The following is a 27,170-nucleotide window of genomic DNA, read 5'->3' on the forward strand; positions in this document are numbered from 1 at the left end:
AAGACTACAGACAAAGGTTGAGATATCTTCCTGAGGCAAGGGAGTTAACTGGCTGTAAAAGTCCAGTTTCCACCCTTGCCGAACTTGGCAGTTATTATGTACTTACATTTTGGCTGGACTTACGAGTCTATGCATAGTCCAATCAAAATTGTGTAACGATCTAGACATTCAGTTTGTAAACAACATGGATTTCAACATGCAGATTCAGGTCGACTGCATGATTTGAAAAGCATATGTTCTGCCAACATTTCATCGACAGATATTTTGCAAATTCTTTCATCAAGGTGCACACATGATTTGATGCACTTCGGGTAAGACCCATTGTATTACAATATAGATCTTGATTATCGAGCAGATTGTCTTGACTGTGCGCCTCCATTTTGTTTGAAGCAAATGCAAGTGATTTGAGACATGTAATCTGATTGGTCAATAGGAGGAACATAGAAGGGATATAACTCGTAATAGCCACTGGTGGAGCTACGATCGAGCCTAGAAATTCCAGCCTAGTTTGGCAAGGGTGGAAACTGGACTTTTACAGTCAGCTAACTCCCTTGCCACAGGAAGATGAGGTTGAGATGGATTAACTTTCTATCTTTCTGGGTGTTGTTCCACAGAGCGATCTTTGCACTACGACTTTCGTGAGCCTTTGTTAAAGTATGAGAGTTACAATTTTCCTGGGACTAAGATCGATTTTTGGAACATGGCCCTGGGGTGTAGAAATATGTTTATGACTGCTTTAGTCCTCATTATTCAGGGAAGCACTGAGATAATGAGACATTCTCCTGTATCAACCCATACTTGCCGTAAAAGGCGACTCTGCTTGTCGTAAAAGGCGACTAACAGGATCTGGTGGTCAGGCTCGCTGACTTAGTTGATACATGTCATCGATGCTTGTGATGTCAATCACTGGATTGTCTGGTCCAGACTCGATTATTTTACAGCCCGCCGTCATATAGCTGGAATATTGCTGAGAGCGGCGTTAAACAAACAAACAAACAAACAAACATTCTCCTCTATACCATAGCTTTTATAGGATCACCTGAGGGGACGAGCATCTTATGGGATTTCGTTATTCATTGTTAAGTGTTTGTCAGTGAGGTAAAGTTTCACATCATTCTAGTCATATCAGCATTGTTTCCGCCGACCCCATGGGGATTCACCCTGCGTTTCTGCCCACCCAGGTTCAGCAAGCCGGAGATACTGAAGGCCTATGGAATCCTGCTGTCCGACTTCGAGAAGAACTCAGACCATACCAACCACTGTATCGTCAAGATGCTCCACCGGGTCGCCTTTGACCTTGGCTACACAGCCATGGTCTTCCAGGCGTCCATATTCCGCGTCTTTCAGAAAGTTCTCCTTGGCCCTTATGCCAGACTTTCACGTTTCCGGGTACGAGTGCCATGTCAATGTGTATATCAGGGGACTTTTCCCTCGTTCCTCTGACCCGTGAAGATTCCGGGGTAGAATAGGTCTTCAGCAACCCATGCTTGCAGTAAAAGGTGACTATGCTTGTCGTAAAAGGCGACTAACAGGATCGGGTGGTCAGGCTCGCTGACTTGGTTGATGCATGCCGCCGTCATATAGCTGGAATATTGTTGAGTGCGGTGTAAAACAACAAACCAACCAACCAACCTAGTACCTCTGGTTAAACTTTGGATGCAATTTCCAAATGTCCTTGATTGAATATCTTTATCAATAACACGGCGTAATATCAACAATGTTCCAAATTATGTGTAAAGGGGCTGATCCATTTATGAAAGGGAGGGGTCGAATATATCAGAATTTCTCTCAGATGTTTGGCTGCATACTCAGTTTGGTTTTCGTGGGGGTGGGTGGTGGGATCTTTGGATCAGCCTATGAAAGTGAAGGGGTCTGTATCTTTGCCCTAATGCTAAAAGTTAAATCTCTACATTCAGGATCCACTGTATTTCCGACACTCATCAACCACTGTCGGAAAGAGCAGCCTGCCTGCTAGCAAGACTGCTAGTGGATTGTTATGCAGACTATTTCATACACTGACGTTACCACTTTCCTTGTCTTGAAATATGGATATGTTTTCAATGGCCCTCGGTGCTTGTGTTAACTTTGATTTTAACTCGGAGTTCAGGTGACTGATTTTTTGTTCCAATTAGATGTTAGAAGTATGTGTCGGAAGTCTGCAACAGTTTTTTCATTGTCCTCAGGAGATGATAAAGTTTGGTACCCACATCGTCCGGCGGTTTGTGGAGACGGCAGAACAGAACAAGAAGGTGTTTATGGAGTTGCTGTTCTGGAAGGGAAGCAAGGAGGCCATGGAGATCTGCCATGGTTACGGCACCGTCAGGTGAGGATATCACACTCCGGGACAGGGTGACGCATCTGTGGATAGTGCTACTTGGCATGGATAGTGCTACTTGGCATGGATAGTGCTACTTGGCATGGATAGTGCTTGAAGGGTTGACTGTAGGACTAGCTTCAACTGTCCCCAGTTTCAGAGATTGTAGCCTTAGAATCTATGAGTCTTTGAGTATGTGACATTTACATTACAAGTGCGTTTTCCCCCAATGTCTTGAGATGAAATGGGGTTTAATGTCACATCCAAGATTATTGCACTTATATAACGACATGCAGGCGTCTGTGTCTGTGTCTGTGTCTGTGTTTGTTTGTGTGGCTGCTTGTACTAGTCCAAACTAATGCTGATTTTATAGTGCTACCCCACTCAGACACAGTATACTGACTCCGAGCGGACCAGTCCTTGTTTTAGCCCTTTATGCTGAGCTTCAGTCAGGGTAAAAACAAGTAACATCTTTTGACATCTTTTGGTATGACGCGACCGGAGATCAAACCCTGACCCCTGCTCTTCGGGGGATGATCCACCGCTAGACCACAGAGGCGGTCCCACTGTCTTGACTAAATGAATCTGTTGTTCGCTTGTAACAGTTTTTAGGCTGTTGACCACTGTTTTTCTATTCTCATAGACATATTTTTGTTCTCAGCATCATTTTGAGGCATTAGGCAACCAGATACCATCCTTACCTGACACCTCACTGAAAAATAATTGCCTGATAAGAGATTATGTATATATTTTTGCATAAATGTAAACGATATTTCTTTTTCTTGTGAATGACCTGCAAAGTTGACATTTTCGTGGGTAGCGCAGATAAGATATATGTTATTGACTTGAAAAAGACATATATTTTGTAGCTTGATTTTCATAATCTTACTCTGAAAATCATAGTGTCTTTGAGGTATACTGAAAGTAGTTCCGGCATTAAGTGTTATTTGGCCTGTATTGATACAGAATGATTGTGTATGAGACACTGATCACTGACAGGTACATCTCTGTATGTAGTTTTCTTAGTTTTACATTTATGCTTGCTATTTAATAGATATGCCCTAGTCCTGTGAAAGTTGTCTCCCTTTGACACTCGACTTCTTGGGCTTTTTACACTGTCTGAGACATCATTTGACTTGTATGGGGTTTCCTGCACTGTCAACTTTTGACGTGTATGAGACTTTGTGCACTGTCTTTGTCAACTGTGTCATCACGTGTCCTAGTCCTATGTTGTGTAAACCTGAGTGTGAGCCCCCTCTGTTGCAGCTCATCCAAGGGCAAGGTGCAGTGGTCTGAGGAGCTGGAGCAGGAGCTGCTGCGACTCTATGATGAATTCCGCGATGCAGAACACCCAGGTAAGACTTGTGTACAGGAGGAACAGATGCTGGTCTGTAAATAAAGTCTGGACCGGACAATCCAGTGATTGACAAGAGCATCGATCCATGCAGTTGAGATACATTGACATGTAACGAGCCAGCCTAACCACCCGATCTATTTACCAGTAGTTGCCTCTTACGACAAAAGCATATTTTTTAATCCTGGATAAGTCCCAGTTCATAGTCTAAATATGATGATATTGAAAAGGCTTGCTGAATTCTTTTGCTGTGAGAGGACACAGGTGGCCCAGTCTAAGGCGCCACAGTTCAGTATGCAGGTTTGCGTCCTTTAGACACGTCAGAAACATGATTGTGGGTTCAAATACCACTTCACCCCGATCATGTTTTTAGGTTTGTCCAGACCAGTGCTGGTGGGTTTCACCAAAGTGGTAAAGACCTGCGTGAAGCAGACATGAGTGATATCACTTTAGCTTGTGAGTGAGTGAGTGCTTCTTTTAGCAATATTCCAGCAATATCACAGCGGGGGGACACCAGAAATGGGCTTCACAAATTGTACCAACATGGGGAATCGAACCCAGGTCTTCAGCTTGACGAGCGAACGCTTCAACCACTAGGCTACCCGACCGCCCCCTTTAGCTTGTGGTGTTCAAGAATATAGACATGGGGAAGTTGTAGCAGTTTGATCACTTTGATTAGCAATGGACCTTTAGTTTATTAATAAAATAAATAAATACTTAATACAGTTATAATGTGACATTTAAGAAATATTGTTTGTTTTGATGTTGTTTTATGAACAATGCAGTGGTTTTTTTACATATTTGATAAAGTATTAAAATATTACATTTAAGAAAAAGACACAGTTGACCTCATCATGGAACGTCTCACTGACCCCAGCAAGACTCGAGGTCAGGTCATCCGTGAACTGAAGAAACAGGGTTTGATTGGCAGTGCCAAGGAGCTGAAGAAGAAACCCTCGGGGTGAGCACACAGTGATCAGTACTGGGGGAGAGACACATCAGTCCTGGGGGAGACACATCAGTCCTGGGGGAGAGACACATCAGTCCTGGGGGAGACACACCAGTCCTGGGGGAGGCACACCAGTCCTGGGGGAGACACATCAGTCCTGGGGGAGACACACATCAGTCATGGGGGAGGCACACCAGTCCTGGGGGAGACACACATCAGTCCTGGGGGAGACACATCAGTCATGGGGGAGACACAAATCACTCCTGGGGGAGACACATCAGTCATGGGGGAGACACATCAGTCCTGGGGGAGAGACACATCAGTCCTGGGGGAGACACACATCAGTCATGGGGGAGACACACATCAGTCCTGGGGGAGACACACATCTGTCCTGGGAGAGAGACACATCAGTCCTTGGGGAGACACACATCAGTCCTTGGGGAGACACACATCAGTCCTTGGGGAGACACACATCAGTCCTGGGGAAGGCACAAATCAGTCCTTGGGGAGGCACACATCTGTCCTGGGGGAGAGACACATCAGTCCTGGGGAGACACACATCAGTCCTGGGGGAGGCACACATCAGTCCTTGGGGAGACACACATCAGTCCTGGGGGAGGCACACATCAGTCGTGGGGGAGAGACACATCTGTCCTGGGGGAGAGACACATCAGTCCTGGGGGAGGCACACATCAGTCCTTGGGAGGCACACATCAGTCCTGGGGGAGGCACACATCAGTCCTGGGGGAGGCACACATCTGTCCTGGGGGAGAGACACATCAGTCCTGGGGGAGACACACATCAGTCCTGGGGGAGACACACATCAGTCCTGGGGGAGGCACATCAGTCCTGGGGAGACACACATCAGTCCTGGGGGACCTTTTTCCACAAGGTGGCAATGTAACTAAAGCAATGTCAAACCAACTTGCCACTCACTTATTTTCTTCTTCTTCTCAGTATAAGTCGCAGTGGCCCCTGGCGGGAAGAGGAGGAACTACAACTGACTGACCTCTACCATCAGTTCAAGGACTCCAGTGGTTGGTTGTTTTCTCTGTTTTGACTGTTGGTGATGATTGTGGTGGTGGTGTTTATGAAGGACAAAATATATCCAGTAATATGTGAGTCGTGGAAGTTTGCCTTGGCTAGCAGATTGGTTACTCAGACTGTAACGATTCACGATTCATGTTGTAGCACATCTGTGTGCTGCATGCAGGTATTAAGTTAGGCAACATTTATTGCAGAGTGTATGTGGATGAGGCAACAGATTTTGTGCGAAATACGCTTCTATTCACCCAGCAGTAGTGAAATGGTAATGCACTGTTAGGTTTGAATACTTCCCACGGAACTGAGAATGAAATTTGTGTAGTCGCTAATCCAAAGACCGGGGTAACAATAATGTAGCTGCTTTTGTCTGTTAACTTAATGCAGTTTTAATGGAATTATTGTTTTGGGTTTTTTTGTCATTAAAGTATCGGAGCATCACGAAACTTAGTGGGGTGAAGTTGTTCAAGACAAGTACTTTCTCCTTTGGCTGAGAAAGAATACCAAAGTACCAACACGACACATTGTTATTCCTCAAAAAGAATCTTGCAATTCCATTGGTTAATCCGTACCACGTGAGGAAACAATACATTTCAATGTAGACACTGAATCATGTGACTGACACTGATCTCGAATATTGACTCGTCACATGATCAGTATTGACCTGTCACGTGATGGATATTGACTCGTCTGCTAGAAAACAAGATGGCGTCAAGTACAAACATTTCATTGTTCGCAGCTGAGTTAATGTAATGAAACAGAATGGTTTAAAGACTTCATAAACTTTAAACTGAATTTCGGTATAATAAAACAAATGATTACTCTTGACGAGGTCAATATGCAAAGACAAGGACCCTCAGACCCGACCCCTTTGGTCCGGTCAGACAACCTTGGGGGTCAGGACCTCAGGTCCTTGTTGTCTCATATTGACCTGATCAAGAGTAATTATTTGTATATAATGATGTTAAACACCATCCATGAAACCATGTCTGACCAGTAACAAAATACTGTCCTGGCCTTCCTTGTCCCGTGTTTTACACTGGCAATTATGAATCCTGTCCAAAGGATGATAATTATATTATATCCATGTTCACAATCAATGTCTGTGTAAATTGCTTCTACGCTCATACAGCTGTACAACAGACATGTTAGACTGTAAGGGTTGAGTTTTCACTTCAATTATTCTAAGCCTCCAAAAAACTCAACTAGTTTGATTCAGATTTTTTTATGTTTTGCCAATATGGATCATATTATCTTGAGCCTTTGAAATCAAATCCGAAATATGGTTCTGCCATTATATGGTACTTTAACAACAAAAATAACATTTAAATGACTCAATTTTGGCTACCAAACACAAATTGTTTCTAGAATTATTTGCTTGGATTTTTGTATCCAAATAGCTGTATCCCTGCTTGTCAGGTCCACAGGGAAATAAAGTTTGCTCATTTTGACAGATCCTCTGGGAAACATCTTGTCTAACCTGACCAACAAGAGGTCAAAGGCCAAGGTCATTGAGAAGCTGATCAATCTGAGTTTGGTGAATGATCGGAAGGAGTTGTACAAGAAACGGAAGCGCAAGTCTGGCAAGGCGGGGTCGGACAGTGAGGATGACGTGAGGAGAGGAAGCGACAGCGATGACGGGTCTGTCAACAATGATGACGGTACGGATGAAGGGGACAATTAAAATCAGATTGGAAATCTTAAAAACATTTTACCTCTCCAGACAGAAAGTCAAGTGAGCTCATGTCATGGCCGAGTTATTGATGTTGTCTGTCAACACCATCTCCTCAGAAACAACTGGACCAATAAGGTTGCTCCAAATGTAATCAACTGTGGGATATATATAGTGTTATAGCTGTTTGGTTGGTCATTAAGACTCTCCTACCCAGACTTCCATGCAGCCAGGGGGCGGTCGGGTAGCCTAGTGGTTTAAGCGTTCGCTCGTCACGCCGAAGACCCGGGTTCGATTCCTGACATGGGTACAATGTGTGAAGCCCATTTCTGGTGTCCCCTGCCGTGATATTGCTGGAATATTGCTAAAAGCGCAATAACCATACTCACTCACTCACTCACTCACTCCATGCAGCCAGAATACCTCTGCCACAGACTAGTGCCATGTGACGATTCATCACATCTTACTCAGTCCATTCAAGATATTGTATGTGTTTTTCAGCTGTTTCATTTTTGACAAAACTACACATAGATAACATATGTCATAGAATGGTTAACTTCCATTGAGAAATATATCAAAACGTGTTTGCGTAGTTATCAGTTGTATGGTTGTATGGCTCACATGTTGTCCTTAAAGCCCTACGGAGAGCTATGAATACGGATACTTTGATGTGTAAAGATATATTGTCATGCACCTCACTGTCGCAGTTGTAGAAGCGTATCTAGATAATGCAAAACAATATGTAGAGAGCACCGAAAGGCTTGCATTCGGCCAGTCTGATTTCAGAATAATCGTGTTTGTCTGGTCACATGATATGCAAACTAGCCTGTGGCTGTGGTGTTATGCTTAGTCCCATAACAGAGTGTGCTCTACCTTACCATAAAAAGGTTTTGCTGTATTCTTTCAGGTTTTGAAGGAGGACATGAGAGGTTTGTATCTTCAGCCAGCGAGAGCTCCAGTGAGGAGGAAACAGACCAAGGAAGCACAGCAGGGGGAGGGGAGGAGACTCGTTCGGTGGAACAGCGACTCAAGTCAGTTGTGCAGAACGGCTACAGAGATCAGATTGTCTGGATACAGAGGGGGCTGAGGAGAACAGCCGAGGACAGGGAGAGGGATGGTAGGAGATGTGTTAACTATGTAGACAATAGAGTTAGGGCTGTGACTGTTCGTATGGTGTCATGCATCTTGGGACTTGATACAAGTATAGTACCATGAAGTCATGCGTCACTACAGACTGCTGCAACGATATATAAAGATGGCATGTTCTATGAATTGTTATTATGATTCAGCCTAACAACATGTCCTGTTTTGCAGACCTGTGAAGATTCCGGGGTAGAATAGGTTTCAGCAACCCATGCTTGCCGTAAAAGGTGACTATGCTTGTCGTAAAAGGCGACTAACGGGATCCGGTGGTCAGGCTTGCTGACTTGGTTGATGCATGTAATCGATCCCAATAGCGTGGACCAATGTTCATGACATTAATCACTGGATTGTCTGGTCCAGACGTGATTATTTACAGACCGCGGTCATATAGCTGGAATATTGCTGAGTGCGGCGTTAAACAACAAACCAACCAACCAACAACCTGTTTTGCAAAGTTTAAAAATGACTGTCACTCCAACAAACTCGCTAAGAGTAAGGGCAAAACTGTATGAATGTCGAAGCTTGCGATAATGTTTGGGCATGAAGTAAGCTCAAATGCTGTGTTCAAAATTGAAGGGGTTGAAATGATAAGAAACAATGCTTCTGTATGTATTCATGCTTGGGAATTTCCAAGGGGTTTCCCAGAAATGTGGAAGTAGTCCGTCAGTGTTTATGTCATTTCAAGAATACAGTCTTGTGATGAACGTCAAATTGTGTCGTTCATACGCTAATGAACCTCAGCCTCGTGGTCATGTGACCAGCCTTTAATCAGTGGAGAAGCAGAATATCGTGTAAACATCACAGTACAAAATTTGAAGATTGTTGTAATGTAGCCTGACACCTTGTCTTGTGCTGACAGACTACAGAGTGGCCGTCCCGATCGTGCCTCTGACGGAAGACAATGAGACAGCAATGGAGGACAAGATGTTCCTCGACTTCCTCCAGCTCATCGGGATATCTCCTCCCGCCAACGAACAGGTGAGGAACAGGACCAGCATGTCCTGGTGGGTGGTTCTACAGTGCCACAGCTCGGTGTCCCTCATCCTCCAAAGATATGCTGTATGCTGGTTGAAAGTCCAGATTCACCCCCAATATGTTTATCATGGTTTGTTCGTTATTTACTGTCACTCTCCACAGGACACAAACTGAAGGACCTCAGGAAACCCATGATTACTCCTAACCATGTTTCTTTAATCCAGTTGTTTGTTACTCTGAATAAATTCAGTGGAATAGTACTGTCTGGATTAACAGGGTTTCACTGTATATAAGATTTGTGCGTTTGTGATTAATTTGTTTAAATTACCTGACATTAATTAACCAGATGGCGGCGGGGTAGCCTAGTGGTTAAAACATTCACCCGTCACTCCGAAGACACAGGTTTCGATTCCCGACATGGGTGCAATGTGTGAAGCCCACTTTTGGCCCCTGGCTTCATATTGCTGGATTATTGCTAAAAGCGACCTAAAAATATACTCCACCAGACAGTCAAGTGATTGATATTATGAGGAACGATCCATACCATCCCAACGAGACCACCCGATCCTTTAAGTCGCCTCTTACCAGCATAGGTTGTTGGGGACAGGGTTTGCCACGGGGTCAGGAACAGTTTGGCGTAATTATAATTTGTTAATACTGCTTAAAATAACAGATATAAAGCTGATAGTTCTCATACTGTGTCAGACGCCCTCTCAATAATTCAAGTGTCCACTTTTAATAAATGGAAAGGACAAATGGGAGGTTCAAATTATTACTAGTCCACGTAAAGTGTTACTAGCCGTGGGGCAACAGACTTGCAGCTATTTCAGACACTAGTCACAAATCCTCCAGTCCCTCTATGCATGTTGTGGGGGGCATGGGCGGCCCAGTCGTCTAAGACGCAGCAATTCGCTGTGCAGAGTTGTGTCCTTTGGGCACGCCAGAAACCAATGATTGTGGGTTCAAATCCTGGTTCATCCCCGTTTATGTTTCTAGGTTAGTCAGCACCATACCTATACTCGTGGGTTTCACCAAAGTGGTAAACGTCGAGACCTGCATCACCTAGGGCTTTCCTACTACATTAAACTGACACACCGTGATATTACTGGAATACTGTTTAAAGCGGCTTTTAACCCAACTCTCTCTCTCTCTCTCTCTCTCTCGCACGCACGCACGCACTCACTCACTCACTCACTCACTCACTCACTCACTCACTCACTCACTCACTCACTCACTCACTCACTCTCACTCACTCACTCACCCACTCACTCACTCACTCACTCACTCACTATGCATGTTGTAGGTTGTAGGACATAACTGTTTAAAGCGGCATAAAACCTAACTAACTCATATGAGTTTATCTTTATGTTCACATGCCTGCCCTCTATGTTAATATGGCCGAGTGGGGAGTCCTGGTTGGAATAGCTCCTCTGCATCCTATGCTGGTCATAAGTGGCGACGAAGGTGCCTTGGTGCATTGCATGTCTTTGGCATGGATTGTTGCTCACAATATTGATCACTGGATTGTCTGGTCCAGATTTGATTATTAACAGGTCGCCGTCGTATCGCTGGAATATTGCTGAGTGTGATGTAAACAGCAAACCCCCCCAACACACACACTAACACTATATTGATATTTACTAGGAGGCTTTCTGGCGTATTCCTGCACATCTGTCAGTGTCAGATCTCAACAACATCATCGATGGCCTGGAACTGGATGAAAATGGAGAACCTATAGCTGCAGAAAAAATAAAACCAGTTCAGAAGGAGAAGGCGGCGAAGAAACAGCGCAAGACAAAATCTGTGTCGGCATCACAGAAGAAGGACAGAAAAGCAGCAGAGCATCAGAAGAAGGAAGAGAAGATGCAGAAACAGAAAGAAGAAAAGAAAAAGACTCGGGACAGGATGAAAGCTCTGAAGGCGTTGGCCAAGCAGAGGAAGGACGGCAACAAGAGGAAGAGGTGAGTAGTGGCAGAGACGACATACCGAGGGACAGGTCCGGGGCTAGTTGGAGACTGATCACTGCCGTGCGAGACCAAGCTGCACTTTCACACGAGACTGTGCGAGATTCGAAGATTTACATGCGAGGGTTTTCGTGAATTGACTAATTTTACTGTCCAACCCCTTACATATTTATTAACGTTGTCTTCTTGATTTGTTAAAGGACATTTATTACATATAACTGTCTATATGTATATATATACATTGACATTATTGTGAATTAACGAACGGAAAAATTGTACCACATTCATGGCAGCCAGCAAATGGTAAGCTTGATCATGCCACCGGCGTGTGGTATTCATAAGCAATGTTACATAATGGAATCAAAATTCCATTCAATTCCATTTCAGAAAAGATACCAATAACACCTCAGACTCTGAGGAATCAGAGAAGGAAAATATTGGAGAGGAACCAGAAGACGCCAACATACTCAATGGCAACGTTCTGCTGGCATCTGGAGCAAGGGAGACAACTCTAATAAAGAAAAAGCCTCGAATTAAGAAAGTGGTCCAGTCTGATAGTGACAGGTATTGCTCCCACTTCCAGACATGACAAATAACCCATTAAGATCTGGGTTAGAATAGGTCTTCAGCAACCCATGCCTGTTATAATGGGATCAGGTTGTCACGCATATTGATTTGGTAGATGCATGTCATCGTATTCCAATTGAGTAGATCAGTGCTCATGATGTCAATCCAGCAAAAGGGGCACTAGTCCTGTAGTCCTTGCCAAAATCCCCAATAGATAAGGTATCATTAGGCTCGTAGATATTTGCCATTTTTAAGGGTTTTGCTACATGTTATTATTATATGGACTAGTGGACTGAAAATGTTCATTTCTATGCCTGCAATTACTGGATTGTCTGGTCAAAACTTGACTTATTTGCAGACCGCTGTCCTATTGCTGGAATATTGCTGAGTGCGGCAATAACAACATACAAACAAACATGACAAATCATGCAACGACAGATTGTACTTTTGTCTGAATTGTTTTTTCAGCAGCTTTTCTTTAATCTAGTTAATTATTTCATCTGCAAATTCAGTTCCATTTTTTAAATTCTAGAAGTATCTTGTGTAGTGTGTAATATTCTATGGTTGAGTTGCTGTCAAAGTGAGTAAGTTTGGTTTGACGCCGCTTTTAGCAATATTCCAGCAATATCTCGGCAGGAGACACCATAAATGGGCTTCACACATTGTACCCATGTCGGGATTCGAACCCGGGTCTTCGGCGTGATGAGCGAACGCTTTAACCAATGGGCTACCCGACCGCCCCAGTTGCTGTCAAAAGGCAGATCATATTATCAATGTCCTGAAGAGTTACAACCTTATGCTATGTTTCCAGTGATGACAACCGACTGATAATTGCTGGCAGTGAAAATAATGACTCCGAGGCTGAAAAAGATTCAAGTCGGCCCCCTGCGAAACGTCCTAAATTGTTTGACTCTGATAGTGACAACGACTCTCAACCAGTTTCTCAGCAGTCCGAGACAAGGGCGTCTCCAGAGAAGCAGAACAAACTGTTCAACTCAGACAGTAGTGAAGACGAAGATATGGACACTGTGGCACACTCCTCAAATGTTGTGAGAGGTGACCGAGTGCAGACGGATGAATCCAGTAATGATATTCCATCAGCCTCCATTGCCACTCAGATATCATCACACCTTGCCAATCAGTCACTCAATTCATCTCGGATCACTGTTGATGATGAGGCGTCTGTGACCTCCTTGGCAGACGTGAAAGAAAAGCAGACGGTCAAGTCAGACGACTCAGACAGCGATGCTGCGTCTGTGACTTCCTCCATAGTGCCCTTGCAGACAGGCAAGAAGATTCAGGAAAATAAGTTTGATGATGATTCTGAAGCTTCCTCGGTAACCACCCAGAAGAAAGGGAGAAAGCAAATAACGAAGAAGAGTAGGAAAATAAAATCAGATGATGATGAGTCTGGAGATGACTCCGAAGCTTCTTCTGTAACCACGCAGAAGAAAGAGCGAAAGCAAATGACGAAGAAGAGTAGAAAAATAAAATCAGATGATGAGAGATCTGATGTGGACTCTGAAGCTTCCTCAGTAACTATGGAGAAGAAAGGGCGAAAGAAAATGATGAAGAAGAGTAGGAAAATAAAATCAGATGATGAGATATCTGATGTGGACTCTGAAGCTTCCTCAGTAACCACCCAGAAGAAAGGGAGAAAGCAAATGACAAAGAAGAGTAGGAAATTAAAATCAGATGATGATGAGTCTGGAGATGACTCCGAAGCTTCCTCCGTAACTATGGAGAAGAAAGGGCGAAAGCAAATGACGAAGAAGAGTAGGAAATTAAAATCAGATGACGAGTCTGGAGATGACTCCGAAGCTTCCTCCGTTACTATGGAGAAGAAAGGGCGAAAGCAAATGACAAAGAAGAGTAGGAAATTAAAATCAGATGATGACAGATCTGATGTGGACTCTGAAGCTTCCTCCGTAACTATGGAGAAGAAAGGGCGAAAGCAAATGACGAAGAAGAGTAGGAAATTAAAATCAGATGATGACGAGTCTGGAGATGACTCCGAAGCTACTTCTGTAACCCCACAGAAGAAGGGGAAGAAACAGATGACAAAGAAGAGTAAGAAATTAAAATCAGATGATGATAATGAAAAGTCGGACAGTGAATCAGAAGCTTTGGTTACCTTGCAGAAGAAAAAGAAAAACCTGACATCGAAGAAGGGCAAGAAGTTTATATCAGATGATGATGACACTGAATCAGTTAAGTCAGGAAGTGTCCAGAAAAAATCTTTGAAAAAGCCAGGAAGCAAACAAAGGAATGAGACAACTGGTTCAGATTCTGAAGATGAGGTACTGTCAGCAGTAAAGAAGACTTCTGCTCAGAGGAAGCGTGTAGATTCGGACAGTGTGTCAAATGCGTCATCTGTGTCAAGAAGCGCAAAGAAAAAGCCTGCCAAGAAACCAGCGAAGAAGAATGAAACTGATGAATCGTCCCAGAAAGCTAAGCCGACGCCAAAGACAACAAAGGGCAAGAAAGGTACAACAAAAAGTACAACTAAATCTAAGCAAAAGAAGAAAGCTGTTGATGAGAGTGAAGATGAACCTTTGGAGAAGTTCTCAAAATCTAAGAGCACCAAGTCTGATGACTCCAGCTCTGAGGATGAACCTATATTGGCATTAGTCAAAGCTAAAACATCCCAGGTGAAGAGACAACGCCCACAAGACTCCAGCAGTGATGACGAGGTTCTGGCTTCAGTGAAGAATCCTGAGAAACGCCAGCGCGTGACAGAGTCAGACACAGAAATGATGTCTCCACTCCAGCTGGCTGTGACCCCAACCCAGGATTCCACACAGGAGGTCACACAGGAGGTCAAACAGGACCCCCGGAAGCTGTTCAACTCGGATGATGACAGTAGTGATGACGAACCTCTTATCAACTCAAGGAGAGACACAGGATCCAAGGCGACAGGTGAGTGTCATCAACAGTTGTTGTGGAGATATTTGCAGTTGGAAAACAAGCTGGAATGTAGCATGAACATTATTCATCTACAGACATGATTTCGTTCATAAACATAAAGAAACTGCAAGAGATTAAGTGGCATTTTATTGGCTAAGCAAGCAATTTTTTCTGTGTTTATGTTTCCATTAGCCAAAAATATATTAGGCTCACTCTGTCAATAGAATGGGTGGGACTGGTGTTGCATTCCTGTCAGTGGTATTGTACTATTATTGTTGATGTAATTTCTAAGAAGAATTGACTACAATATGTATTTGTGTTATTTGTGTTTGAGTTAATAACGTAAATCTTGGTAAGTCCGCTATGCAGATTTACACAGTTTGCACCCCCATTTTTACATTAATACCTCGCTTAATTGCAAAAAATATTTATCATTATTTGTTATTAGACTGGCCAGTTGCCATCTTGTGAAAACCAGCAGGGAGGTCTGTATAGACATGATGACGTCTTAGTGTCTGATGTTACATCACAATTAACCCTGGTTACACTTCAAGTTACCATACAGAGTTTCTCATGGTGGCCTCAAGATAGATCTTTTTGTCAGACATAAATATTTCATTGAAAATAATTCTTTAAAATGTGTGAACATGTCTCGTGGAGAACCAGCCTAATTTTACTCGTCAAATCCTGTTGTCTCCGCTATTAACAAATGGAATTCATTGAATTGCATTTTGTAGCAATAATGGGTAAATACTTTCTCATTGTACCTGTGAAGATCTGGGGTAGAATAGGTTTTCAGCAACCCATGCTTGCCAGAAAAGGTGACTATGCTTGTCGTAGGAAGGCAACTTAACGTGATCCGGTGGTCAGGCTCGCTGACCTGGTTGATGCATGTCATCGTATCCCAATTGCGTGTTCATGATATCAATCACTGGATTGTCTGGACCAGACTCGATTATTTACAGACTGCCGTCATATAGCTGGAATATTGCTGAGTGCGGCGTTAAACAACGAACCAACAAACTTTCTCTTTGTGATGGTGATGTTCAGCAGAAACGTACAGGTTGTGTTATCAGATTGTTGTATGTGGTGTTGTGTTGTTGACAGACACCTTCCCCGCCACATTGCTGACTCAGCCGGCTGGGGAGTCCGACTCAGATGTTGACGATCATGTTCCACTACGGAGAGTCCTCAAGAAGAAGAAGGTCATCGACAGTGATGATGATTAACGCAGTATACAGAACTGTCAGATGTGATTGAGTCATTGCCTTCACGTGCAACTCAGTTGTGTGATTGGCCTCAATCTGTGTCATGTGTCTGACAAGCTGTGGACGAAGAAAGTTCTGGCTTAGTGTGAAACGTGGTCATTTGTATGGAGAGTTCTCATGAAGGTCATCAACAGTGATGATGAACGTTGCAGCATACAGCATTGTCTGATGTGATTGAGCTCTTGTCTTAGTGTGAAACGTGGTCATTTGTCTGGCCTCAAGCTGTGTATGGAAAGTTCTCGTGAAGGTCATCAACAGTGATGATGAACGTTGCAGCATACAGAATTGTCTGATGTGTTTGAGCTCTTGTCTTAGTGTTCAACTCAGTCATTTGTCTGGCCTTTGGTTGTGTCATGTGTCTGACTTGAAGCTGTGTATGGAGAGTTCTCAATGTCATTGACAGCAATGATGTTTGATGCTGTATACAGAAATGTCTGATATGATTAAGCTCTTGGCTTAGTGTGAAACATGGCCGTGTGTCAGGCCTCAACCTGTGTATGGAGAGTTCTCAAGAAGAAGGTCATCGACAGTGATGATGAAAGTTGCAGCATACAGCATTGACTGATGTGATTGAGCTCTTGAAACTTGATCGTGTGTCTGGCCTCAACCTGTGTATGGAGAGTTCTCAAGAAGAAGGTCATCGACAGTGATCATGAACATTGCAGGATACAGCATTGTCTGATGTGATTGAGCTCTTGCCTTAGTGTGAAACGTGGACGTTTGTCAGGCCTCAAGCTGTGTATGGAGAGTTCTCAAGAAGAAGGTCATCGACACTGATGATGAATGTTGCAGGATACAGCATTGTCTGATGTGATTGAGCTCTTGCCTTAGTGTGAAACGTGGACGTTTGTCAGGCCTCAAGCTGTGTATGGAGAGTTCTCAAGAAGAAGGTCATCGACAGTGATGATGAACGTTGCAGCATACATCATTGTCTGATGTGATTGAGCTCTTGCCTCAGTGTGAAACATGGTCGTTAGTCTGGCCTCAACCTGTATCAGGCTTGCTGCTGGGATGACCTAGTTCAGGATTAATCATAGACAGCAGGCATGATATCGATGGGATATTGCTGACAGCTGTTTTAAACTACGTGTACATTCACTAACTCACAATTTACTTACATTGCTGCACTTTATCTTGTAATATATGGATGTACAGATAACATTGGAAGTGATCACATTGTCAGCACATATATGTCTGCATATTGCATGATGTCCATGTATTAAGACGAGGAGGATTTTGAAAATGGGATTTTCTTAAAAAGTCCAGATTTTCTTAACTTCAGAAGTAGTTAAATATTGCACTCAGTGCAAAAATAAGAAACTAAACATTAAAGCCTCTTATTGTTTATTGGGGCTGTTGCCAGTGTAATGCAGGTCACCCCTCTACAAACCAGTCACTTTAGATAGTACTGTAATAACGTGACGGTATCACTGTGCGAATTATTACTGACATTTGCTTCAGACTTAGGGCTGATTATCTGCCCATGAGGAGGATTGTATGAATCCCTCATGACCTTAAAATCTCATTACAATCAGATCTTACTCTTATGTGATAACTCTCTGCGTGAAGGACACCTCCATCGGAGGTCACGTCACTTTTTGCATTTTATCGTGCCCTGATGGATTGGATTGTTGTTGATGTGGTACCAGTTGAGACCGGTTTGTCTTGTCCAGACATGTTTGTTAACACATCACTGTGATATATATCGCTGGAATATTGCGGACTGTGACGTTAAACAATGTTCAAATATTCACTCACTCACTCATTCACTGATTCAATGGCAGGAAGGTCATGTACTAAATAATGTAAAAATTCAACCATAATCTTATTTTATGAGGGTATGTTTAGACGTGACATGAATGTCACGTCCACATATTCGCACCCGTCAGGTTTTACAAGGTAGACACAATTTTATGGATAACAACTTCTTTAATACTGTAAAAAGCGACGTTTCAGTATAGATCCTTATACCGTTGTCAAGCAAGACTGACAGTATAAGGATCTATACTGAAACGTCGCTTTTTACAGTTTTAAGAAGTTGTTATCCATAAAATTGTGTCTACCTTGTCATCTGTCAACTTCTAAGAAATGCCTATCACACAATTTCGTCAGGTTTTAGCTACGAATCAGAAATTTGTCTTGGATTCTAAACTTCGTACCCTTGGCAGGCAAATTGGGAAAATGTTGTTCAAAATTTGGAATTTTCTTATGTATTTTAACAATGTTTTTTAACATTGCATACAATGCAATAATGAAAAGCTGTGCATTTAATCCTCTTCCTCTATATTGGTCCCGTGATCAGTGATATATTAGTCCCCTCTTCAATGCCATAACATCAGGATTGAATTAGGAAATTTGTTCATCCCAATATGGGATACTTGCTGCAGACATGGGGCGAAGGACGGCCTTTGAGCAGGTCTGGCAACATCCCTGATGACCTGGAGTTATATATAGATTAGATTATAACAGTAACAGAATTGTTTAGGTTATATTAATTCATATTTTGTTTTGCTCATGTTATTTATGGTCAGTAGTAACAGCAAGCACAGCATCACATGGTTCTGGTGTTGTGATGACAGTTCTGCTGTGTTTCCCCTGATACATCCACGGCAGTAACTGTTGGAACTGCAGTACTTCACCTCTTATATAGTCATGTATACATTATGTATGGTATAAATAAAGTGCTATCAATCTTTGTGTGTTCATGTAACTGCATGTAACATGCTCCATATAGGACGGTGCTTCATGGTCTAGTGGACAAAGTGTCTGCCTGGAAAGCGAAATGATGGGGTTCGATCCCTGGCTGCGTCATACCAAAGATGGTACTTGTTACAGAAGTAACCCTTGTTTCCTTAATGAAGATCCGGGGTAGAATAGGTCTTCAGCAACCCATGCTTGTCGTTAGAGGCAACTAACGGGGTCTGGTGGTCAGGCTCGCTGGCTTGGTTGATGCATGTCGTAGTATCCCAATTGCGTGGATCGATGCTCATGATGTCAATCAGTGGATTGTCTGGACCAGACTCGATTATTTACAATTACAGACCGCAGTCAAATGGCTGGAATATTTCTGAGTGTGGCGTTAAACAAACAAACAAACTTATTGTAGTGATGTCAGTGTACTGCTTATAACTTTATTATTTGGATGATGGAGGATAGGAGTTTATGTGTTAAAGTTATGCATTGTGTATTTTCAAATCTACTTAATATTCACATTGCAATCCTTTACTCAGTTTGCAACTCTTTTTGCCATGTCTCCTTATTACTGATTATTTAGATGTATTTTGTTATCAGGGTGTGCGTGTCCATGTATGTGTGTGTGTTGTAGTCTTGTGCCAAAGGCCTGTGTTCGATTCCCCACAATGTGTGAAGCCCATTTTTCATGTCAGTTCTCGCCATTGCTGGAATGATGCTAAAGCTGTGTAAGACCCAAGTCACTCATTTCAGGTGACCATGCTTGAGGTCAGTTCCCGAATTAGTAGATGCTTGGAGAGCGGAAGGTTAATGATTCGATTCCCTCGCCATGTTATGCCAAGAGACGTTAAGAGATTGTACTCTGCTCGGCATCAAAGGGATTAAAATTTGACTTGTCGGCTTTGAGTCAGTATTATGTGTCTTATCCATGTTAAACTGGCGCATGGCATCTCAATGGGATAACTCTGGACCAATACAAGTGAGGGCACACACACATTTCGCTATAGATGTTAAACCCCATTTCCCTCATTAGGTTTCATTTCAGAAATGTATTGATAAATGAAACAAGTTTTCTTGGTGCCTCGTCAACTTCCAAATCAACATACGAGTGTGTATGTATTGCAACAGTTTTACAAAAAGTCTAAGTCCCACCCGTTTTTAAGCCAAGTGTTTTTGTGATCAGCTTAAGTTTAAAATGCGTGCATGAGAAACACAATGATGAGAGCAGAATTGGGACATTATTAAGCTAGGTGACTTATGCCACCTTTGTGTGTCTGTCTGTGCCCATACCCATACAGGTTAGACAGTTCTAGCTCACTGAGCTGCAGTGCCACAGTTTAACATGAATACCTCACTGACAAAGACACTCTTGTTTTAAATGATGAGAGCCAGGCAGGGTATCAACAAGTACCATATTTGTACATCTTTTGTTATGATGCACCAGAGTATCGAGTTCCTACATTCAACCTGGGATTTGAAACCACAATCATAGTTTCCTAGCACAGCTTAGCAACTGGGATATTGTGAGTGAGTGAGTATGGTTTTATGCCACTTTTAGCAATATTCCAGCAATATCACGGCGGGGGACACCAGAAATGGGCTTCACACATTGTACCCATGTCGGGAATCGAACCCGGGTCTTCGGCGTGACGAGCGAACTGGGATATTGTGTGGCCTATAGGTACAAACACCTATACACATGGACAGCAGTTAACTCGCTCACTGACTAGCATCTTCATCCTTCCAGCACAACATATTGTAAAACGAAACAGAAACGGTCATATTCAAACAGTTCAATTTTTTTATTCATGATTTTGGCAACACATTTTTACAGCTTTTGTCAACTGGAAAATACCATACACATGGAGTATGGTTCAGTTCATAAAGCGAAGTGAACCACACTCTTCTTATAAATGAAAACAATCAAAAAAAACTTTCCAACAAGTTACTGAATATATTATAATTGTATACTCAACTTTAATATAGTGAAGTGGGCAAACCGAGTCATGTGACCAGAAGACGAATACTGAAGTAGCAATACTTGATATGTGATGGCCCTGAATAATGAATGTGTGCCCAAGTGGGATTTTAAGCAATGAAAATGACATCTACTTTAGCCCATTAGAAATTGTGAATTTTGGTTCTTATCATTGGTAAATATGATTAAGGTTGTCATTGAAAAAGTAAAAAAATAATTTAGGGGCACCTTGCTTTCAGGGAAATAAAATGATATTCAGGTCATCCAACATGAGAGCCACGATTGGCTAGTTGATGGGTCACATGACAACCTTTACCCAATCACTGTGCTTGACCATGTATGCTATGGCAGTAATAGCATGATGCTGTTGCAACCTACAGGCCATTGAATAATGGGTAGAATTTGATAGGTTTCCAATAATACTCGTGGAAATCACTTTTTACTGAACTACAACATCGTCTTACATATCTTTATATCTTCACAAACTATATATAGTATCCCATATATTCAGACAGAGGGAAAATAGGATCACCTGGATGTTAAAACATGTTACATGTACCATAAAATACACCAAGTCTCAAAATATATTTTCCTAACAAATATACAAGTCTATCAGCAACTCACAAGACAACAGAATTTTTTTTTATTACTGCAGTGTAAACTTTGTATCAAAAAATTATGTTCACAGACAGTAAGAAAAATATAGAATTATATAAGGACTTTACAGAAGGAATTGTATTGCTTTGATTGGAAATTCATTGCACTTAAAACTTACAATCATTGTCAGCAAAATACTGAATAAATTGCACTTTGTCATTGCACACCATCCTTGACATTCAAAATGGGAAAAAAAATAATGAATTATTTCAATTCTGTTTCATGATGTTTGCTTGAATACTTGAATACTGGCTTCCAATGAATAAACAAAGTAAAAAAAATACTGATAACCTGCCAAAGATGTCTTATAAAGAAGCAAACAAACAAAAATAGAAAGAAAGAAATATATTTGTTTATCATTATATTTTCACTTCTTGAAATTTGTATTACACTCAATGCATCCATGTGTAATTCCTTCGAACATTACTGTATAAACCGCTTGGCCTAGCTGATCACCACGGTGTCTACGTACCTTATACCACAACTGCCTTCAAATCACATTTCCCGGTACCAGTTAATTATCACAGAAATGCTAGCCCTTTCCACTCCAAGGTTTGGGAACTAAGGGAGGTAACTATCCTGTGGGACTCCATGGAAATAATTATGACTTTTCTCGAATTTTGGAAAGGCTAGGTAGAATCTAATGCGACACAAAATGGTTTATAGTGACGAATAATCGCTGCCAGAGAGGAATAGAATGCTCCAAATGTTCGTACAGGATGGGATCCTCTAATATTGAAGTGATAATAGGGAAAACAAAATATTATAACATGTATGAGGTAGCAAACAGTCTCCCTACTACAAGAGAGAATACAGACAAGACTAGGGATTTCACATGTTGATTCCATTCCTGTATCCGATCGGATCCTACTTCGACGCATACTTTACACAAAATCATCAGCATCACAAATAGTTATAACTAAGAGGCCTAGCAGAAAGCTTGAAGCCCCAACTGACTAGATTGACTTGTTTCTATTGAAAAAAAAATCGGTTGCAGAAATATGACTTCGAGCCCTTCAGGTAGGTCTAAGGGAGACAACCCTGAGATAAAGGGAAGTAACTCCTATATGGATGATGGTTAAGCTATGAGTAAATTTAATAATAAATCAACATAGCACTCTGTGGTTGGTTCCAGCACCAAAACTGCATTTCTATAATAAGACAACAATACACAAACAGTCTAGCTGGAACAGCATGTACTATGGTCAACACTCCAACATGGACAAAACCCTGATTAGTTGAAGCTAAATCCCACACACATAAGGTAAAATGAAAACAAACGAAACTTCACACAATATGTTCAGTAAACAAACTGCACCAATGGTCAAGCACAGTGCATATTCTTTTTTATTTGTTTTTTTTTTGTTTTTTCATCGTTTTTTGTCAACCATCATTATCCACATAAATATTGTTTCATGAGAGCTTCGAATATTCTCACAGATACGGTTGTGCGATATGTACAGGCGCCCTACACTGCCGGATGTCCCACACTGCCACTGAGCTGAGATGGAAGCCATCACTGTACACAAGACAATGGACGTGCAAATAATGCTGGCTATTTTGGGGGAATATTTTGACCTTGTCTGCTTCCACCCTTTTGTGACATAGTGACACACACGAGCATTGTAGGACTCTGTATTCACATGAATTCTTTACACATGGTCCTTCTTATACTTAGCGTATTCCCATTCCACACACTTCAGTCGATATCCTAAAAAGACACAAAAATTTGAAAAAAAATCCTCTCTTTTTTCCAGCAATTTATGAAAGAAATGTTTGTCACCAAATCACTCATAATCTATAATCAAATTGGGAAAATTCTGCAAGAGATATACCGGGGAACAATCATCAGATTATACAAAGAAACAATATTATGTCTTTTGCTGAATTAAGACTATATCTCTGAATTATGGCATGTTTTTCGCATAAAAAATCATTGTCAATGTTCCCATGACACTTTTACAAACATTTCCCAACTTACAAAACACACTTCTCTCATGCTAACTTATGACACATTTTATCATTAACAAAACAAGAAACTATATTCAACTGGATTGAGCTCAATCTGACCAAAAATGACAGACCAGTCCTCTGGTATTGCGATGAAAAACTTACAGGACGGCATCTAGACTGGAGGACGAGAAATGGCAACGGATGCTTATTGATTCATGATGTGGGTGTTCAGTAACACCTTATCTTCACAGTTTCCGAGTATAGAAATCTCGTATCCCCCTCCCCACCCACCCACCCCCTTGCTCCGTCATCTAGGGTCAGAGAGAAGCCGATTGGCCTAAGCCATGTAATATCGTGACGAAAGAAACAACACCCGCAAACAAGGAAGATAAGTATTGCAAACACAATATTGCATGAAGAAAACGATTATGCTAGGATGAATATTTCAATACCCTTATAATATTGTCTGTGCATACTGTGTGACCAGACTAACAACGTAGTATTGCGTTTCTTGTCATAGTCTAGTGTCATTCTGTCTACCTGTATGGCCATTTAACGATGTCTGTTGGATACGCTGTACCTGAACAATACCCCCGACAGGGCTGACTTCTAGCTCAATGTTGGAATGTATCAATCAGATAGCTATCGGCAATTTGTTGCATTTGGATTAGGAACTGGCTTACAGACTATTTATGATTATATATACCTCTTAAAAGTTGGATAATATGCAGGAAATGAGTGATTACAAATGAATAAGTACTACATATGATAATGATTATGATAATACTCTTTCAAAAGGGAAAAAAACAAATCAATTTGGCAAATGGGTAAATGATAATACAAACGCTACAAAATAACTCTGAAACTATTGATTGAAGAATAACATCATCACGTGGAAATCCACATAAAAAACTAAATTAATGTCATTCTAAATCATCTGTTTAACTATTGACTTCTTTTACAATAAATAAATATCTTTTATGAAAAAGAATATAGAATATATATATAAATTTCATATTCTTCAATTATTTTATAATTTCTTTATAAAAAATCTCTCGTAATCACCTTCTACCAATCTGTCCTTAACGAAAATACATTTCGCTAATTAGTCAATTGTCCAATCAACCAATCAGGTGTTAAGTACATTATTGTTAGCTCAAATTATTGCCTGGTCCCAGGCTGGAAAACAGGAGCGAGCAAGCATTCATTAGTAAGGAGCAAATTTAGGTCGCTCTGCTTTCTTCATAGTGTTAGCTGTCACCCCAACCCTCATTTTGGGCATGAGATTTTTTCGATCGGCACTTGCATCCAAAACGCCCATATTTAGGCCTAGCATTGGCACTGGTTTCATCAGCTGACTCAGCGGAATTGCCAAGGGAGCATGGGATTGAACAGAGGTCAAGGATGAGGTTGTTGGGTTCGAGGTCGGGTCAAGGGTCAAGGTCTTATGCATTTCCATGCTGAAGAGAAAAAGGGAGGGAAAAAAGTATTAGACAAAAACACAGTCCACAAACCCACCACTACAAGAACATACATACATTTACATACAATGCCACAAAAATTACTGCCCTGCAAAGACTGTTAATGTGCTAGGGAAGGAGGTTAATTTTTGGAAAGTGATGAAGCAGATTTTTGGCGTGTTTCAAAGGATAATATTCAAAATGATGCCAATGGGCCAGTATGGCCAGGGACAACATCCACAAAGCGATGCTAAGTCTAGAGTCTAAAGCCAGGGAGTTACGACAGCGCCATGAAAGCTATGTGAATGAACTTGGTAGAAAGTATCCAAAATATGCACCATGAGGTTTGTAGAGAATTAAGAACTTGAATGAAGCTGTCGTATAGAGACATTTAAGAATAAAATTGAAATGTCAATGCCAAATTTAGAACTTGGCAAGCTGTGAAATTTTGTTTTCTTACAGTATTTGGAAGTGAAATTTTGGAAGGAAAACCCAAAAAAGCAGTCTTTGCAGAGAGAAACAAATAAAATGTTAGTTGTGATTTTACAAAAATATTGTGTATATTGAAAGAATGTGCAATTGTATATATCAATAACTAAAAGAGATTCTATATGTATTAAAATTAATATTAATTTGAATATGAAAGATAATCCTTTTCATAGAGCACCCATTCACCATTTAGGATTAAGTGATGTAATAGAATAGCTATCTTTTGTTAAACCAGCTGTGACAGGCTATAGGCAAACTAGCGCACAAAAATAAACATAAAATCCAGCAAAACACAATGTATATGAACAAAAGAACACATTAAGCTGGGAGGCTTGTAAACCTGTAAAATAAACAATTCATGCTTTGAAATAACTGAAAAAACAATTACAAAAAAACTAAAGCAGGGTTTCAAGATATATAAGCTGCTTGTAAACAGTTACTTTCAATTTGTCTCAAATTTCCATGTCAAATTTTTTTTTTAAATGCCAAAAGTATTTGTTGATTTCTATTTCATTGTTACCAAAGATAAAAATGTGTTTTGTCAAACCATTCTGATCAAATTAAAACACTTAACAATTTCAACTCAAGAATTTGTTTTCAGCAATGTAAAATTTCAATTTGGTTTTGAAAGCAGTTATGTCTCAGGCAATTAGTAATCCTTTATTACTGAAAGCTTTGGAAGAGGTATTGCTTGTGTAACAACATTATTATCTTAACATCAAGGCAAAACCATGCAGTCTGATACAAATTAATTGGAAGGTAGCTAAACACTAGTCAGGGAAAAGGGGGGAATTCCGAGAGTAGTCGACACAATCAAGTTAGCCCTTATCTAGAAAACCAGACACTTGAGCTTCTATTCTATCTATCAATAGTTTTCAATATCAGTAAGTTTTATTCCTAACAGTCCTATTTGTCCACGCATGAGTTTCTGTAGTGATGCAGCCTTGGTCACAATGCATGAGAACTCTACAGTACGTACAAGACAAATTCACACATGTAACAAGGGAGGCAATCCATTCAACAGCCAAATTATCTCCCCTTGGCAAATTATTTCGAAGCAAGGACTTGAATTTCAATATTTGATTTCAAGTTATGGATAGAAAAACACGACAAAGATAAATGCAACCTTTATTTCATAATCTGTATAATTCCGGTTCACAATTGTCACGACTGCAGAAATATGCATATGACACATGTATATGAAAAATGTCTTTCCATGCGTGCAATATAGGCCTCAAATAGTGCATATGACTTGATTGTTGTACGTGAAAGACATGAATCTCAATTTGCAATATGCATGCATGACATTGACAGTCTCTAAGTTCTAGATAAAAAACATTCACTAAACATGCCTGTAGAGGTGAACAGCTGATTACCAGAAACTCATGCTTCTATCCACACAACTGATCAGTGAAACCTGCCACAGATCTAAAGAACTTTTGAGCAATACTCTTTAGCTTTGATATAAGTATGGATACATACATCTAACAGCACAACAACCATAAGCATGACAAGCTTAGTTACAGATCTATCTGATCATCTTGCAAGCAACTGAATAAATTTGCAGAAAGTAAAACTTAACATGTAGCAAAATGATAAAACTCAGCATAACTGACAAGGCATCCAAAAAGTATAAAAATATTAAGAAAACTGCCTTCAGTTTATAGAATTAGGTTTCAGATGAATTGCATGTTCATGAATTTTGTTGAAGTGATTAATATACTTCTCATGTATTCTTCAATTTCTAAGTTTGTCTTTTGACAGTTGAAACAATTATCTAAGTTTTTA

The 27,170-nt window shown here is 41.1% G+C and overlaps 2 protein-coding genes across 18 annotated transcripts in view; one reads left to right on the forward strand and one right to left on the reverse strand.

Annotated features, from left to right (window-relative positions):
• The window catches only part of LOC124135990 (protein timeless homolog), a 71,240-nt gene extending 52,393 nt beyond the window's left edge, over positions 1-18,847 (forward strand). For 3 of the 4 annotated variants that reach the window (XM_048381703.1, XM_048381705.1, XM_048381706.1), the window contains 12 exons: positions 1,182-1,389; positions 2,184-2,323; positions 3,581-3,669; positions 4,500-4,629; positions 5,575-5,654; positions 7,113-7,319; positions 8,238-8,447; positions 9,333-9,451; positions 11,093-11,409; positions 11,800-11,976; positions 12,791-14,898; positions 15,994-18,847. In XM_048381703.1, the coding sequence (XP_048237660.1) occupies positions 1,182-1,389; positions 2,184-2,323; positions 3,581-3,669; positions 4,500-4,629; positions 5,575-5,654; positions 7,113-7,319; positions 8,238-8,447; positions 9,333-9,451; positions 11,093-11,409; positions 11,800-11,976; positions 12,791-14,898; positions 15,994-16,115 (3,907 nt within the window). In that variant the 3' untranslated portion in view covers positions 16,116-18,847. The remainder of the gene's footprint in view (positions 1-1,181; positions 1,390-2,183; positions 2,324-3,580; positions 3,670-4,499; positions 4,630-5,574; positions 5,655-7,112; positions 7,320-8,237; positions 8,448-9,332; positions 9,452-11,092; positions 11,410-11,799; positions 11,977-12,790; positions 14,899-15,993) is intronic. The other variant, XM_048381704.1, reaches the window with a different exon arrangement.
• Positions 18,848-20,632: 1,785 nt separating this feature from the next.
• The window catches only part of LOC124135962 (poly(rC)-binding protein 3-like), a 358,312-nt gene continuing 351,774 nt past the window's right edge, over positions 20,633-27,170 (reverse strand). For 13 of the 14 annotated variants that reach the window (XM_046501684.1, XM_046501683.1, XM_046501695.1 and 10 more), the window contains one exon: positions 20,633-24,893. In XM_046501684.1, the coding sequence (XP_046357640.1) occupies positions 24,641-24,893 (253 nt within the window). In that variant the 3' untranslated portion in view covers positions 20,633-24,640. The remainder of the gene's footprint in view (positions 24,894-27,170) is intronic. The other variant, XM_046501696.1, reaches the window with a different exon arrangement.

This window comes from Haliotis rufescens, unplaced genomic scaffold (assembly GCF_023055435.1).
Source record: "Haliotis rufescens isolate VD_foot unplaced genomic scaffold, xgHalRufe1.0.p SCAF_4, whole genome shotgun sequence".
NCBI lineage: Eukaryota > Metazoa > Mollusca > Gastropoda > Lepetellida > Haliotidae > Haliotis > Haliotis rufescens.